The sequence below is a fragment of the Bufo bufo genome, chromosome 1 (genome assembly GCF_905171765.1).
Source record: "Bufo bufo chromosome 1, aBufBuf1.1, whole genome shotgun sequence".
NCBI classification, from domain to species: domain Eukaryota; kingdom Metazoa; phylum Chordata; class Amphibia; order Anura; family Bufonidae; genus Bufo; species Bufo bufo.
Genome location: NC_053389.1, coordinates 263,431,563 through 263,449,603, shown reverse-complemented (window position 1 = coordinate 263,449,603; position 18,041 = coordinate 263,431,563). Strand labels below are relative to the sequence as shown.

General features: G+C 44.6%; 1 protein-coding gene across 2 annotated transcripts in view; it reads left to right on the top strand.

The window, feature by feature from the left end:
- EFCAB6 (EF-hand calcium binding domain 6) overlaps nt 1-18,041 on the top strand; it is a 180,030-nt gene that overhangs the window by 30,597 nt on the left and 131,392 nt on the right. For both annotated transcript variants that reach the window (XM_040439180.1, XM_040439181.1), the window contains one exon: nt 15,190-15,326. In XM_040439180.1, the coding sequence (XP_040295114.1) occupies nt 15,190-15,326 (137 nt within the window). The remainder of the gene's footprint in view (nt 1-15,189; nt 15,327-18,041) is intronic.

Sequence of the window (18,041 nt, the reverse complement as noted above, 5' to 3'; positions counted from 1 at the left end):
GGCCACCGCTGCTGTGTATAATGTGATGGAAAGGAGGCAATATGGACAATCCCAATACATTAGTAAGTGCCTTGTATTAACTTTCTCTACATGATAAATGCCAATATCTGATGTGAGACAACCCCTTTAACCCCTTTAAGTGTGCTACACTTAATAGGGTTAGGCATAAATGTCTTGGTGTGTGCATTGTGTGTTTCCTAGGTGTGATTGGTGTGTGCTATATATGATCTATGTATCAGTGGTATTAAAATCATTGGTGACGCAGTGCGCCCCCCCCAGTATTAAAATCATTGGTGGCACATTGTGCCCCCCCCCCCCCCTCAAAACCCCCAGTATTAAAATCGTTGGTGGCAGTGGCCACAGGGTCCCCTCCCCTCCTCCTCATTGGTGGCAGTGTCAGCTTCTGATCGGAGCCCCAGCAGTGTAATCCTGGGGCTCCGATCGGTTACCATGGCAGCCAGGATGCTACTGAAGCCCTGGCTGCCATTGTAAGCTCCCTGCTGCTGTGTGTACTATGCACAGGGCAGCAGGGAGAGTGTGAGGTCCTATTCACCCTAATAGAGCTGTATTAGGCTACATTCACACGTCAGTATTTTTCTATATCCCGATTTTCGGTCCGTTTTTTGCGGATCCGTTATTCCTGAAAATGTTTCCGTATGTCATCCGTATGTCATCTGTTTTTTGCGGATCCGCAAAAAACAGAAACATGTATAAATTTCGATAAGCAAATAAAGTTGTTTGGATTTCTTTAAAAAAAAAATTGAAAAAAAAAAAGTGAATAAAAGTCTAGTTATGTGTTACCTCAGTTGCCATTTAATTTCCAGGAATGGAATCCGCATAAAACGGATGACATACGTAATGACATACGAATGTCTTCCGTTTTTTGCGGATCCATTGACTTTGTATTGGTCCAGGATCCGATTTTTGCGGAAAAGAATAGGACAAGTTTTATATTTTTTCGGACATGCGGAACGGAACAACAGAAACGGACAGCACACATTGTGCTGTCCGATTTTTTTTTTTCAGGACCCATTGAAAATGAATGGGTACAGAACTGGTCCAGATCTGTTCCGCATAAAACGGAACAGATCAGGAAAGAAAAAACGGACGTGTGAATGGATCACCTCTTTCCCAATTTTACATATAAAATATATAAACAATAAATAAATGAACATATCACATATCGCCACATCCGAAAAGTCCAAACTATTAAAATATAAAAAATATCTCCTATGCGGTGTGAACGGCGGAACAGAAAAAAAATAAAATAAAAACTGTTCGATTCGTCTTTTATTTCAATGCAGAATGTACCCGACTTTTTGGGTGTTTTTTCCGCGTGGTATCGAATTGTATAGAGTATCACCATACTTTTTTATGGTATCGAAATCGAATCCAAATTTTGGTATCACAACAACCCTATGCTAAATACAGGGATATTCTTGAGCAAAACCTGTACCACTCTGTGCGTGATTTGAGGCCAGGACGGAGGTTCACCTTCCAGCAGGACAATGACCCCAAACACACTGCTAAGGCAACAATTGAGTGGTTTAAGGGGAAACATGTAAATGTGTTGGAATGGCCTAGTCAAAGCCCAGATCTCAATCCAATAGAAAATCTGTGGTCAGACTTAAAGATTGCTGTTCACAAGCGCAAACCATCCAACTTGAAGGAACTGGAGCAGTTTTGCAAGGAGGAATGGGCAAAAATCTCAGTGGTAACATGTGGCAAGCTCAAAGAGACTTATCCAAAGCGACTTGGAGCTGTGATTGCCGCAAAAGGGGGCTCTACTAAGGGGGGTGAATAGTTATGCACATTGACTTTTTCAGTTATTTTGTCCTATTTGTTGTTTGCGTCACAATAATAAATAAAAATAAAAAACATCTTGTCGGCTGTGATGGCCAGTTCGCAGTGTTCGCCCGCGAACACATGCGAGCTGCCATCTTAAATCACAAGTCCGGCGAGGCACAGGTAAGTCCTTACCTGTGCCTGCGCCGCGAGCCGGTCTGAAACAAATGCGGTCACTCGGAGCAGGCAGTTCCCCGAACAGCCCGATGAAGGCCCCCACCTGCTGTTCTCGGAACTGCCTGCTCCCGGTGACCACATTTGTAAATTAAATGATGCAAATCTTCAAACAATCCATTTTAATTCCAGGTTGTGAGGCACCAAAATACGAAAAAAGTCAAGGGGGTGAATACTTTTGCAAGGCACTGTATGTGTAAATTCTGCCACATGTATGTTTGTGCATTTTGCTGTAAATGTCTACCATCATACTTCAGCTTTAATATTCCTATTATCACTGTAAGTGCTCATGAACACGACCGTTGGATGTTTTGCAGTCTGCAAATTGCGGATCCCCAAAACATGGATACTGGGTGTGTGCATTCCACATTATGCGGAACAGAACAGCCGGCCTCTAATAGAACAGTCCTGTCCTTGTCTGTAATACCGACAATAATAGGATATCTTCTGTCATTTTACCGGCCATGCGGACATACAGACACGGAATGCACAATGAGGGAACGGTACAGATATGGACAAAAAATACGTTTGTGTGCAGGGGCCCTAAGGTTGGTCTCCAAAATCAGTTACACTGGTGTGCACTAAGTACCTCAGTCCGACACTGAATATGCCCTCACAGAAAGTAAAAAAATAAATAAACACCACATACTCACCTTCTTCCTAGCAGCAGCAGTAGGAAGGAGGCGGAGCCGAGGATGACTGCCGGCAGACCCTGCCTCCCGGCACAGAGGTGTGGAGAGCCGGCAGGGAGGAGGGATGATGAAGCTGGGAGCCGATGCCGGCGCTTTGCTTCATCATAATACCGCCAGATCCGGGACGGTTGGGAGGTATGTATATCTTTTATATATATATATATATAAATGAGTTTCTGTCTGTCTAGACGTCTGTCTGTACATCCTTTATGCGTGACCAAACAACTGGACCGATCTTCACCAAATTTGGCACACAGATACATCAGGTGTCCGGGAAGGCTTGCGACCAGGTCTCAGCTCCCTAGGATGTACCGTTTCTGAGATATTCGCTCTGTAGGACGTACCGTTCCTGAGATATTCCCAAAAAAATGACCCACATTAGCTAATACGAGCCTACAAGTCTTTCTCTTCAAATGCCAACTGCCATAAACACAGTTTTACTCCAGGTTTCCATAACAACCCAGCCATTTTTCTTTACTGCTTAAAGGGGCGGGCACAGTGGAGGTCACTGTTATTAAAGGGGCGGGCACAGTGGAGGTCACGGTTGCTAGGAGACGATCGGGATGGGGACTCGATCATTATTATTTTCCCTTATAACATGGTTATAAGGGAAAATAATAGCATTCTGAATACAGAATGCAGAGTAAAATAGGGTTGGAGGGGTTAAAAAAAAATGTAACTCACCTTAATCCACCTGTTCGCGCAGCCGGCATCTCTTCTGTCTTGTTCTGTGAGGAATAGGACCTTTGATGACATCACTACGTTCATCACATGGTCTGTCACATGATCCATCACCATGGTGATGGATCATGTGATGGACCATGTGATGAGCGTAGTGACGTCATCAAAGGTCCTATTCCTCACAGATGAAGACAGAAGAGATGCCGGCTGCGCGAACAAGTGGATTAAGGTGAGTTAAATATTTTTTTAACCCCTCCAGCCCTATTGTACTATGCATTCTTCATTCAGAATGGTATTATTTTCCCTTATAACCATGTTATAAGGGAAAATAATAATGATCGGGTCCCCATCCCGATCGTCTCCTAGCAACTGTGCGTGAAGTGTTTTCTATCGCCCCTTTAACAGTGACTTTCACAGTGGCCACCCCTTTAACTGTGACTTTCACAGTGACTGCCCCTTTAACGGTGACTTTCACAGTGACTGCCCCTTTAACGGTGACTTTCACTGTGACTGCCCCTTTAACGGTGACTTTCACTGTGACTGCCCCTTTAACGGTGACTTTCACTGTGACTGCCCCTTTAACGGTGACTTTCACTGTGACTGCCCCTTTAACGGTAACTTTCACTGTGACTGCCCCTTTAACTGTGACTGCCCCTTTAACTGTGACAGCCCCTTTAACTGTGACAGCCCCTTTAACTGTGACAGCCCCTTTAACTGTGACAGCCCCTTTAACTGTGACAGCCCCTTTCACTGTGACAGCCCCTTTCACTGTGACAGCCCCTTTCACTGTGACAGCCCCTTTAACTGTGACAGCCCCTTTAACTGTGACAGCCCCTTTAACTGTGACAGCCCCTTTAACTGTGACAGCCCCTTTCACTGTGACAGCCCCTTTAACTGTGACTTTCACTGTGACAGCCCCTTTAACTGTGACTTTCACTGTGACAGCCCCTTTAACTGTGACTTTCACTGTGACAGCCCCTTTAAGCAGTAAAGAAATATGGCTGGGTTGTTATGGAAACCTGGAGTAAAACTGTGTTTATGGTAGTTAGGATTTGAAGAGAAAAACTTACAGGCTTGTATTTGGGGGGGGGCTATTTTTTTGGGAATATCTCAGGAACGGTACATCCTAGATAGCTGAGACCCGGTCTAAAACCTTCCCGGACACCTGATGTACCTGTGTGCCAAATTTGGTGAAGATCGGTCCAGTCGTTTGGTCGCGCATAAAGAACGTCTAGACAGACAGACAGAAATTCATTTTTATATATATAAGAGACTAGCAAAAGGTCCCAGCTTCGCACGGGTATATTTCATCTATTTAATTTTATGTTTCCGTGTGTCATAAAAAAATATCAACAGTTTCCCCCATAACAGTGACCGCTACAGTGCCCGCCCCTTTAACTGTAACTTTCACTGTGACTGCCCCTTTAACTGTGACTTTCACTGTGACCGCCCCTTTAAAGGGTTTCTACCACTTTGTTTTGACATAATTAGCTGTCAGACACTAGCGATCCGCTAGTGTCTGCGCTACCAAACAATGCTATTATAATACCTTTTGTGTGCAGCCGTTTGCCTAAAAAACGAACTTTTATTGATATGCTAATGAGCCTCTAGGTGCTATGCGGGCGTCTTTTCAGCACCTAGAGCAGGGGTCAGCAACCTTTTACACACCGAGTGCCATTTTTGAAACAATCAGGCAACCGGGTGCCAGTGAACAACAGCGCTCCATAGTGTTAGTTAGATTTTCATTTTTATACTTTTTATACAGTACAAGTACATAGTTGTACTGCTAATAGTAAGTTAAACTCACTAATTAATTAAAGGTGTTTACCTTGCCACCCTAAGCTCAGTATAACGCGAGCTACAGCTATGTGCATGTGTTAGCTCACCTCCCGATCTACTGAGCCGACCTGTGACAGTCTCATTGTCACAGGTCGGCTAGAACTATGAGGTGAGTGAAAAGCACTCACCTCATAGTTCTCCTTTAAGGCAGTGAGAAATTCTATTCCACATTACAAAAAGACCTCAGATCAGCCCTATACACTGCACCTTCATAAAACACAGGGTTTTTACTTACCTGATGGAGAGCTGAGACAAAAGAACAGAGGCGTGTGGGCTGTAGGCGTTCAAGCTGTAGACTTCTGACGGTAGGTTACTGGCAGGTATTTTCTTCTGGTAGACTGGAAGAAATACAAAATAATTATTACTTACAGAAAATAATTTCTAACAGGCCTACAGCATCACCAAAAGACCTCACGTCAGCCTCAAACCTTTTACCAGACCTCAGACCAGCAGCAATACACAGGAGACCTCAGAACACCACCAATGCACAGCAGACCTCAGATCTGGGGGGATCTGTGGATGACAGACACTGTTATGGGGGGATCTGTGGATGACGGACACTGTTATGGGGGGGATCTGTGGATGACAGACACTGTTATGGGGGGATCTTTGGATGACAGACACTGTTATGGGGGATCTGTGGATGACAGACACTGTTATGGGGGGATCTGTGGATGACAGACACTGTTATGGGGGGATCTGTGGATGACGGTCACTGTTATGGGGGATCTGTGGATGACGGACACTGTTATGGGGGGGATCTGTGGATGACGGACACTGTTATGGGGGGATCTGTGGATGACGGACACTGTTATGGGGGGGATCTGTGGATGACGGACACTGTTATGGGGGGATCTGTGGATGACGGACACTGTTACAGGGGGATCTGTGGCTGGCACTGTTACAGGGGGGGGGGATCTGTGGCTGGCACTGTTACAGGGGGGGATCTGCGGATGGCACTGTTATATATGTGCCATCCAGACCCCCCAGCCCATAATAGTGCCATCCACAGACCCCCCCCCAGCCCATAACAGTGCCGTCCACAGACCCCCCCCAGCCCATAACAGTGACATCCACAGACCCCCCCCAGCCCATAACAGTGACATCCACAGACCCCCCCCAGCCCATAACTGTGCCATCCACAGATCGCCCCCGCCGCCAGTATACAAATATAAGATGTTATATTCATTTATTGGTTATTAAACATGCCCCCTCAGTCCTATTACTACCTTACATCCTAATCGCTTCTGTAGAATTCAGGCAGCCCAAGCCGGGCGGCCGGCGCGTCTCTCACTGACGTCACTTGCCTGCGCCGCCTGCTTCATTCAGGCACATGACAAGAGTTACGCTGCCGCCCGCCTGGCCTGCCTGAATTCTACAGATGCGATTAGGATGTAAGGTAGTAATAGGAATGAGGGGGCATGTTTAATAACCAATAAATGAATATGACATCTTATATTAGTATACCGGAGGGGCGGGGCTATACTACACTGACTGCACCGCCCCGCCGCTATTGCCAGCCCCCAGATCCTCCTCCGAGTCCCCGCTCGCTCCTACATCGCAGCTTGCGATGTAAAACGGCAAGCATTCGCCCCATAAGACGCAGGGGCATTTCTCCCCCATTTTGGGGGAAGAAAAAGTGCGTCTTATGGGGCGAACTCACATGTGCCAGCAGAGACAGACTCGCGTGCCATGCCGGGCACGCGTGTCGGGGGTTGCCGACCCCTGACCTAGAGGCTCGGTCTACTCACACAAAATGCCGCCCAGCGCGTCCCTACAGCCCGCCCATCTCCTCTGGAATGCCATCCTCCCTCTGAGCCAGCAGACGAGTTCTTGCACCTGCGCCGTGCGCGTCTGTATTTGGCGCAGGCGCAGTGAATGTCTGACCGCTCCCTGCACAGACATCTCCACTGCGACTGCGCCGATGACCGAGATGTCTGTGCAGGCAGCGGTCAGACATATCTTGCGCCTGCGCCGAATACAGACGCGCACAGCGCAGGCACGAGAATTCGTCCGCTGGCTCAGATGGAGGATGGCATTCAAGAGGAGATGGGCGGGCTTAACGGACGAGCGGGGCGGCATACAATGTGAGTAGACCGAGCCTCTAGGTGCTCAAGAGACGCCCGCATAGCACCTAGAGGCTCATTAGCATATCAATAAAAGTTTGTTTTTTAGACAAACGGCTGCACACAAAAGGTATTATAATAGCATTGTTTGGTAGAGCAAGTGGTAGAAACCCTTTAACTGTGGCTTTCACTGTGACTGCCCCTTTAACTGTGGCTTTCACTGTGACTGCCCCTTTAACTGTGGACTTCACTGTGACTGCCCCTTTAACTGTGGCTTTCACTGTGACTGCCCCTTTAACTGTGGCTTTCACTGTGACTGCCCCTTTAACTGTGGCTTTCACTGTGACTGCCCCTTTAACTGTGGCTTTCACTGTGACTGCCCCTTTAACTGTGGCTTTCACTGTGACTGCCCCTTTAACTGTGGACTTCACTGTGACTGCCCCTTTAACTGTGGCTTTCACTGTGACTGCCCCTTTAACTGTGGCTTTCACTGTGACTGCCCCTTTAACTGTGGCTTTCACTGTGACTGCCCCTTTAACTGTGGCTTTCACTGTGACTGCCCCTTTAACTGTGGCTTTCACTGTGACTGCCCCTTTAACTGTGGCTTTCACTGTGACTGCCCCTTTAACTGTGACTTTCACTGTGACCGCCCCTTTAAGCAGTAAAGAAATATGGCTGGGTTGTTATGGAAACCTGGAGTAAAACTGTGTTTATGGCAGTTGGGCTTTGAAGAGAAAGAATTGCAGGCTTGTATATGGGGGGGGGGGGGATTTCTTTTGGGAATATCTCAGTAACGGTACATCCTAGAGAGCTGAGACCCGGTCTAAAACCTTCCCGGACACCTGATGTACCTGTGTGCCAAATTTGGTGAAGATCGGTCCAGTCGTTTGGTCGCGCATAGACAGACAGACAGAAATTCATTTTTATATATACACTGCGTGCAGAATTATTAGGCAAATGAGTATTTTGACCACATCATCCTCTTTATGCATGCTGTCTTACTCCAAGCTGTATAGGCTCGAAAGCCTACTACCAATTAAGCATATTAGGTGATGTGCATCTCTGTAATGAGAAGGGGTGTGGTCTGATGACATCAACACCCTATATCAGGTGTGCATAATTATTAGGCAACTTCCTTTCCTTTGGCAAAATGGGTCAAAAGAAGGACTTGACAGGCTCAGAAAAGTCAAAAATAGTGAGATATCTTGCAGAGGGATGCAGCACTCTTAAAATTGCAAAGCTTCTGAAGCGTGATCATCGAACAATCAAGCGTTTCATTCAAAATAGTCAACAGGGTCGCAAGAAGCGTGTGGAAAAACCAAGGCGCTAAATAACTGCCCATGAACTGAGAAAAGTCAAGCGTGCAGCTGCCAAGATGCCACTTGCCACCAGTTTGGCCATATTTCAGAGCTGCAACATCACTGGAGTGCCCAAAAGCACAAGGTGTGCAATACTCAGAGACATGGCCAAGGTAAGAAAGGCTGAAAGACGACCACCACTGAACAAGACCCACAAGCTGAAACGTCAAGACTGGGCCAAGAAATATCTCAAGACTGATTTTTCTAAGGTTTTATGGACTGATGAAATGAGAGTGAGTCTTGATGGGCCAGATGGATGGGCCCGTGGCTGGATTGGTAAAGGGCAGAGAGCTCCAGTCCGACTCAGACGCCAGCAAGGTGGAGGTGGAGTACTGGTTTGGGCTGGTATCATCAAAGATGAGCTTGTGGGGCCTTTTCGGGTTGAGGATGGAGTCAAGCTCAACTCCCAGTCCTACTGCCAGTTTCTGGAAGACACCTTCTTCAAGCAGTGGTACAGGAAGAAGTCTGCATCCTTCAAGAAAAACATGATTTTCATGCAGGACAATGCTCCATCACACGCGTCCAAGTACTCCACAGCGTGGCTGGCAAGAAAGGGTATAAAAGAAGAAAATCTTATGACATGGCCTCCTTGTTCACCTGATCTGAACCCCATTGAGAACCTGTGGTCCATCATCAAATGTGAGATTTACAAGGAGGGAAAACAGTACACCTCTCTGAACAGTGTCTTGGAGGATGTGGTTGCTGCTGCACACAATGTTGATGGTGAACAGATCAAAACACTGACAGAATCCATGGATGGCAGGCTTTTGAGTGTTCTTGCAAAGAAAGGTGGCTATATTGGTCACTGATTTGTTTTTGTTTTGTTTTTGAATGTCAGAAATGTATATTTGTGAATGTTGAGATGTTATATTGGTTTCACTGGTAAAAATAAATAATTGAAATAGGTATATATTTGTTTTTTGTTGAGTTGCCTAATAATTATGCACAGTAATCGTCACCTGCACACAGATATCCCCCTAAAATAGCTAAAACTATAAACAAACTAAAAACTACTTCCAAAAATATTCAGCTTTGATATTAAGGAGTTTTTTGGGTTCATTGAGAACATGGTTGTTGTTCAATAATAAAATTAATCCTCAAAAATACAACTTGCCTAATAATTCTGCACTCCCTGTATAAGAGACTAGCAGAAGGACCCAGCTTCGCACGGGTATATTTCATCTATTTAATTTTATGTTTCCGTGTGTCATAAAAAAATATCAACAGTTTCCCCCATAACAGTGCCCGCCCCTTTAACTGTAACTTTCACTGTGACTGCCCATATATATATATATATATATATATATATACATATATATATATATATGAGATTATATAAAGCTTAGTGTGTATGTATGTATGTATATATGTATGTCCACTAAAGGAATCCGCATCGTTGCATTTACAATCACGAAATTTGGCACACAGGTACATCAGGTGTCCGGGAAGGTTTTAGACCAGGTCTCAGCTTTCTAGGACGTACCGTTTCTGAGATATTCCCAAAAAATGCAAATATTGCACATCACATGACCTACATTAGCCAATAGAAGCCTGCAGGTCTTTCTCTTCATATCCCAACTGCCATACACACGCTCACATGTCCCTTATCAGCCAATAGAAGCTTGCAGGTCCTTAGTCTCCACATACACACAGTTTTAAACCAGATTTCCATAACAACCCAGCCATTTTTCTTCACTGCTGCGGGTCAGCTTTAAAGGAGCAGGGCGCTGTGGATGACACTATTAAGGGAGCGGAGTGCTGTGAAGTCACAGTTCAGGGGCAGGTAGGCTCGCCAATCAGGCCACCTCAAAAGACAGACTTAAAACCCCCGCCCCCAGGTCCCGCTAAGCCACGCCCCCTCCCCCTCCGCAGCCGACGGGGATTGAAAAAATGAAGGTTAAAATCAACTTCTGTCAGCTGCAGGGGTGGGTGACTTTCTCCCTGCAGCTCACGGTCAGACAGCATAGTGCTGCTGTCTGAGAGTGAGCTGTTCAAAAGAACATCCCTGTGTCTGTCCAGGCCCTGCGCCGGACGGAGGACAGGGAGATTGAAAGCCGGACTGTCCGGCCTAAAACCAGCCCTCTGGCCACCCTAGGGGCAGGCTGCTGTGGAGGTCACAGTTAAGGGGACGGTCCGCTATGGAGGGCAGTGTTAAAAGGCAGATTGCTGTAGAGGCCACTGTTAAGGGGACGAGGTGTTGTGAATATCACTGTTAGGCCTCATGCACACGACCGTTGTGTGCATCCGCGGCCGTTGTTCCGTTTTCAGTTTTTTTTCGCGGACCCATTGACTTTCAATGGGTCCGTGGAAAAATCGGAAAATGCACCGTTTGGCTTCCGCGTCCGTGATCCGTTTTTCCAGTCCGTGAAAAAAATAGGACCTGTCCTATTTTTTTCACGGACAACGGTTCACGGACCCATTCAAGTCAATGGGTCTGTGAAAAATCACGGATGCACACAAGATAGTCATCCGTGTCCGTTTTTCCTATCATTTTCAATGCAAACTTGACTTAGTTTTTTTTTTCACTTTTCATGTCCGTGGATCCTCCAAAAATCAAGGAAGACCCACGGAAGAAAAAACGGTCACGGAACAACAGAAATCCGTTTTGCGGACCGCAAAAAAAAACGGTCGTGTGCATGAGGCCTTAAGGAGATGGGAATATTGAGTTTAATTGATATTAATTGGTGCTGCCATTTTGACTGCCTCCACCATATGCAGGCCCCAGATCTAAACATTTTTAGACTGAGGTACAGTACTTTGAAACAGTGATATCACAAGGGTGCAGGTCTATGAAATCCTTCTGTTTTTCAACCAGGACACTCAGAAGGATATTTGGGCTTATTTGGTCAGATCACCTGGTTAAAGCAGTTGCCAACCTAGTTTTTTTTTTTTTGGGGAAACTCCCTCTCGCTAGGTCCCAGATCCTTCGCTCCTCTGCTTCCTTGCTCTGTTTTGACACTCGTGCAGCCGATCTCTGACCTGCTCCCCTTGCATCATGGCAATTGATTACCTCTGTGCTGTCATAGTGAATGTTGACAGCAGGGCACCTGAGTGATGCAGCCAAAGCTGGGGAGCTATGGAGCTGGGACCCAGCGATGGGGAGCATTTAAGTTGGCTTCCCTTTGCAGATCTGCTCAGAGTGGCTGGTTGTCAAAACCCCCCAAAAAGTGACCATCTCCTTTAAGGTCCTCTAAATATTCACTGGTAGGCAGCAAGACCTGCCAGAAATGAGGCACAGAAGGGTAGTCAAGTGGCAGTCATGGGAGATCAGGGAGGGGTGACAAATCCAAGATGTTAGTCAAGACTCAAGAGGCCGAACCAGAGTCGGGCTCAAAACACAGGCAGGCTGAACAATCCAAGCAGTGTCCGGAAGTGGCAGCTGATACTCAGGAATGGGTCATGAGGCCACCAGCAAATATTAACATCATTGGAACATAGCATTTTCTCCGATGGGTTGCATAGGAGCAACGCTGGAGTCTGAAGAGGCACATAACACACATTCCGAGAACAATTCAGTTGTAAACCAATATATTACCCATGTCTTACAAAATGCAGGTTATTCATATACAACCATCATCTTTGCTAATTTAGAAAAGCAGAATAGAAGTCAGCACAGCCCAATGTTCCATGTTCCAACAGGTCTGCATCCTAGACTGGACCTAACCTGGGGAATGCTGTCTCATCCTTAAACACATTCATTTTTATGTAAATGCAAGTCAACTAGCCATACTGGACACTACAGTTAATTAAAAACAGAAGACGAACAAAGTAATAAACTCCATTTGTTTTTCTAGGCAGGCTGCCAGGGCCTGGAAGGCTTCCAAAGCTACCAGCTGGTAAATAGGATATATGCACAGCAGGGCGCCAATACTCTGTAGAGTGTAAACAGATGGAATCAATAGAGAAAGACAAGTTAGACTGCGCTACTGCAGGAATACAGCCAGAACGCACAACCTCACTGTCTAGATACTTATCCTGTTCCAGTTCATTTAGTAGCGAATGTCTCTTGATATCTGCTCATCTGTGTCTTTTTTTTTTTATCTTCTTCGTCTTTCTTCTACAATGACAATTTCAAGATAATAATGCAGAAGAAAAAAAGGAAAAAACAATGGCCCATACAATTGTCCATATTGCCTACCTGTGCCCTCGTGTTTGGCCCATGCCTACATGTAGGTGGTGGTCTTTTATTGACCTAACTGCAGGCGAGGGTTTTCTGTGACCAGTTCACCCATGTAGGCCTCTGAGAAGACTTCAATAAAAAGGGCCCCTCAGGGGAACGATTTTCCAGTTTGATTGCCTGCTTCATATTGTTATGGAAATATTCTGAGTGCTGAGATCCCTTAATGGAGCCATAAACTGGTAGAGATTGTGGTCGATTTTCAAAGTCAGTCAAAGGACAAGGAGTTTGTTTAGTGGTTAATAGAGCAGTGTATCAAACATTGACACAGAAAATATATTTTATTTTATTATACGTTATTCAAATTGTACGGGGGCCAGGATTATTTTAAAATTGTTTCTATTCGAACTGAGAGGTGGGCCTTACCGGTGAGGTGCTCACAGTTCTTAATATGGCACGGCATGTCTTCCAAATTTCCCCGAATCAGTAGGATAATCCTTTTGTCCCACACAATGGAGAGTACTGGGGCATATTGGCTTTTACTTGGCTCTTTGTGACTGGGACCATGGCTAGCAGTGGGACACTGTGGCTAGCATTATGGTTGGCACTGTTAGAGTATGTTCGTATGGCGGAAAAAAACATGCTGGAAAAATCAATTGTGTATTTGCTGCATAATATGGCCGACCCTCACATCTGCAGTTTTGCCATGGAGCAAAACACGAATTAGCCCCATTCATCGTTCCTTCTTGATGCGGTTTTGAAGAACATTGGGAGATGGAAAAGATGCATTTTTCACACACACTGAAATCCCCATGGAAAATCCACCACGTAAACATGTTTTTTGGGGAGACATAATAGGACTAAAAGAATTTGCTGCAGCACACTATCGGCACCAGATTTACATGACCCTCTTTTAACGTGGATGATGACCCCGATCCATTGTGTAAAGCCAAGTCTAGTCCATTGAAGCTACTGATTTCATCGAGCTTCTGCAAAAGGGTGTATCCAGACTTGGCAATAGCAATTAAATCGTTCCTTCACTTTGAACAATTGAGGCTTTTTAGAAAGATCCCTTGACAATTAACTGCTTACTCTCCTTTCCCTTCTGAGGACAAAAATATGGTGGCGGTCTAGAGGAATAGCTGTCAGATAAACAAGTGTTCAGCCAATAGCTATCTAAAGTATACTGACAGCTTAAGGGTCCATTCACATGACCGTATTTTTTTGTCCGCATCTGTTCCGCAAATTTGCGGATTGGATGCTGACCCATTCATTTCAATGGGGCTGCAAAAGATGCAGACAGCACACCATGTACTCTCAGCATTCGCATTTCCGTTCCGCCGTCCCACAAAAAAGATAGAACATGTCCTATTCTTGTCCGTTTTTGCAGACAAGAATAAGCATTTCTATCATAGGGAAGGAAGTTCCAATCTGCAAAATGCAGAGCAGACAGTGCCGGTATCAGTGTTTTACGGATCCAGAATTTCCAGTCCCCAAAAAGGAAGTGTTCAGTTTACCTGCAGCGCCACTGTAGAAAAGGATAAGCATTACACAATGACCATTCCAATTAATGGGTTGTCTGTGTAATGCAGGACAGGAGAGGTCCTCCAGGGCCCTTTGATGGGTCGTGTACAGAGGACACTGCTATATTAACTCTGACTACCCTACTTTGTTGTATGAAAATGGTTTTTAACAGTGGACAACCACTCAGAGGTGGACTGGGAACTTTAAGTGGCCCTAGAAAAAATACTAAAGGTAGCCCCGTTTTGTAGTTGGGTCTAAATTGATGGAAGGCAAGGCCAACACAATAGCCGGGGCCAGCAATACCATATTGTGGCACATTATACCACCCCAACACAGCCAAGTACCCCAGTCCATAACAAAATACTGCCAGCAGCACAAAATACATCCCCAAAAACTTCCACTGGCCGGCCGGGAGGAGGGCTCGGGCGGCCACCTGGGCAAATTTCCTTGTGAGGCCTATTGCCAATCCGCCCCTAAAACCACTTTAACCAGTAGACTGAATATCATGGATGGTAATAAAGCTCACACCAGTGGGAAAAAATGAAAGGCTGTTTTCTCTTTCTGAATGTGCTCCTGTGCTCATTTTCCCTCCTTGTTAGGCAATTCACTTTGTGTTTTCTGACAAGTAACGTGGGGGAACGGGGAGGTGACAACGGCTATGAGTATATTTCAAGTTAGGAAAAGTGGTTGTCACTTTTCAAGCCCCTTCGAACTTTGACCTGGCGAATCTGAATATCTTTATTACACCAGTGACTACTAGAATACTGCTCCCTATGGACAAGAATTTTTATACCAGAATTTTGTAGATAAGACTTCTTACTACCAACTGTTACCATAATATTATTTTCTTATGAGGAACTCTGATCTGATGCTTGCCCTTCTTCCACCAACAGATATCTAAGAATCTGAAGAACTTTGTTAGGTCCTGTCGGCTCTTTGATTACAATCAAAATGGACAAATCCAGAAACATGAACTTCGACGGGTCCTAGAAAATTACTGTTTCAAGATGAAAAATGTTGAGTATGAAAAGTAAGTGTGCTGTGCAGCTATATGGTTCTGGTCATATTAACCCCTTCACAACCAAACTGTTTTGGCCCTAAAGGTCCAGACACTAGCAATTTTTTTTAATGACAGGCTGTTTTATATCTTTTTTTTTTTATAGAAATATTTTTATTTTCTAGTTTTATTAGTGCACAGAATGCACAACCTCACTGTCTAGATACTTATCATGTTCCAGTTCATTTAGTAGCGAATGTCTCTTGATATCTGCTCATCTGTGTCTTTTTTTTATCTTCTTCGTCTTTCTTCTACAATGACAATTTCAAGACAATAATGCAGAAGAAAAAAAAGGAAAAAAACAATGGCCCATACAATTGTCCATATTGCCTACCTGTGCCCTCATGTTTGGCCCATGCCTACATGTAGGTGGTGGTCTTTTATTGACCTAACTGCAGGCGAGGGTTTTGTGTGACCAGTTCACCCATGTAGGCCTCTGAGAAGACTTCAATAAAAGGGCCCCTCAGGGGAACGATTTTCCAGTTTGATTGCCTGCTTCATATTGTTATGGAAATATTCAGAGTGCTGAGATCCCATAGTGGAGCCATAAACTGGTAGAGATTGTGGTCGATTTTCAAAGTCAGTCAAAGGACAAGGAGTTTGTTTAGTGGTTAATAGAGCAGTGTATCAAACATTGACACAGAAAATATATTTTATTTTATTATATGTTATCCAAATTGTACGGGGGTCAGGATTATTTTAAAATAGTTTCTATTTGAACTGAGAGGTGGGCCTTACCGGTGAGGTGCTCACAGTTCTTAATATGGCACGGCATGCCTTCCAAATTTCCAAAAATCAGTAGGATAATCCTTTTGTCCCACTGTGGCATATTGGCTTTTACTTGGCTCTTTGTAACTTTGGGACCATGGATAGCAGTGGGACACTGTGGCTAGCATTATGGTTGGCACTGTTAGAGTATATATATATATATATATACAGTTGCAAGACAAAGTATGTGAACCCTTTGGAATGATATGGATTTCTGCACAAATTGGTCATAAAATGTGATCTGATCTTCATCTAAGTCACAACAATAGACAATCACAGTCTGCTTAAACTAATAACATAAAGAATTAAATGTTACCATGTTTTTATTGAACACACCATGTAAACATTCACAGTGCAGGTGGAAAAAGTATGTGAACCCTTGGATGTAATAACTGGTTGAACCTCCTTTGGCAGCAATAACTTCAACCAAACGTTTCCTGTAGTTGCAGATCAGACGTGCACAACGGTCAGGAGTAATTCTTGACCGTTCCTCTTTACAGAACTGTTTCAGTTCAGCAATATTCTTGGGATGTCTGGTGTGGATCGCTTTCTTGAGGTCATGGCCACAGCATCTCAATCGGGTTGAGGTCAGGACTCTGACTGGGCCCCTCCAGAAGGCGTATTTTCTTCTGTTTAAGCCATTTTGTAGTTGATTTACTTCTATGGTTTGGGTCGTTGTCCTGTTGCAACACCCATCTTCTGTTGAGCTTCAGCTGGTAGACAGATGGCCTTAAGTTCTCCTGCAAAATGTCTTGATAAACTTGGGAATTCATTTTTCCTTCGATCATAGCAATCCGTCCAGGCCCTGATGCAGCAAAGCAGCCCCAAACCATGATGCCCCCACCACCATACTTCACAGTTGGGATGAGGTTTTGATGTTGGTGTGCTGTGCCTCTTTTTCTCCACACTTAGTGTTGTGTGTTTCTTCCAAACAACTCAACTTTGGTTTCATCTGTCTACAGAATATTTTGCCAGTATTGCTGCGGAACCTCCAGGTGCTCTTGTGCAAACTGTAAACGTGCAGCAATATTTTTTTGGACAGCAGTGGCTTCCTCTGTGGTATCCTCCCATGAAATCCATTCTTGTTTAGTGTTTTGCATATCGTAGATTCGCTAACAGGGATGTTAGCATATGCCAGAGACCTTTGCAAGTCTTTAGCTGACACTCTAGGATTCTTCTTCACCTCATTGAGCAGTCTGCGCTGTGCTCTTGCAGTTATCTTTACAGGACGGCCACTCCTAGGGAGAATAGCTTTCTCCATTTATAGACAATTTGTCTTACCATGGATTGATGAACAGCAAGGCTTTTGGAGATACTTTTATAACCCTTTCCAGCTTTATGCAAGTCAACAATTCTTAATCGTAGGTCTTCTGAGAGCTCTTTTGTGCGAGGCATCATTCACATCAGGCAGTGCTTCCTGTGAAAAGCAAACCCAGAACTGGTGTGTGTGTTTTTTATAGGGCAGGGCAGCTGTAACCAACACCTCCAATCTCATCTCATTGATTGGACTCCAGTTGGCTGACACCTCACTCCAATTAGCTCTTGGAGATGTCATTAGTCTAGTGGTTCACATACTTTTTCCACCTGCACTGTGAATGTTTACATGGTATGTTCAATAAAAACATGGTAACATTTATTTCTGTGTGTTATTAGTTTAAGCAGACTATGACTTAGATGAAGATCAGGTCACATTTTATGAACAATTTGGGCAGAAATCCATATCATTCCAAAGGATTCACATACTTTTTCTTGCAACTGTATATATGCAATTTTTTATATTTTTTTGCATCCATGGGTTTCTTATTTTTTTTTTGTCATTTTGAAATGTAATATGTATAGTATAGGTTTTATTACTTCTTTGCATATTTTTTAGCATAATAGGTTCCCCATAAGGTCATAAAAGACCTCTGGGGGACAGTC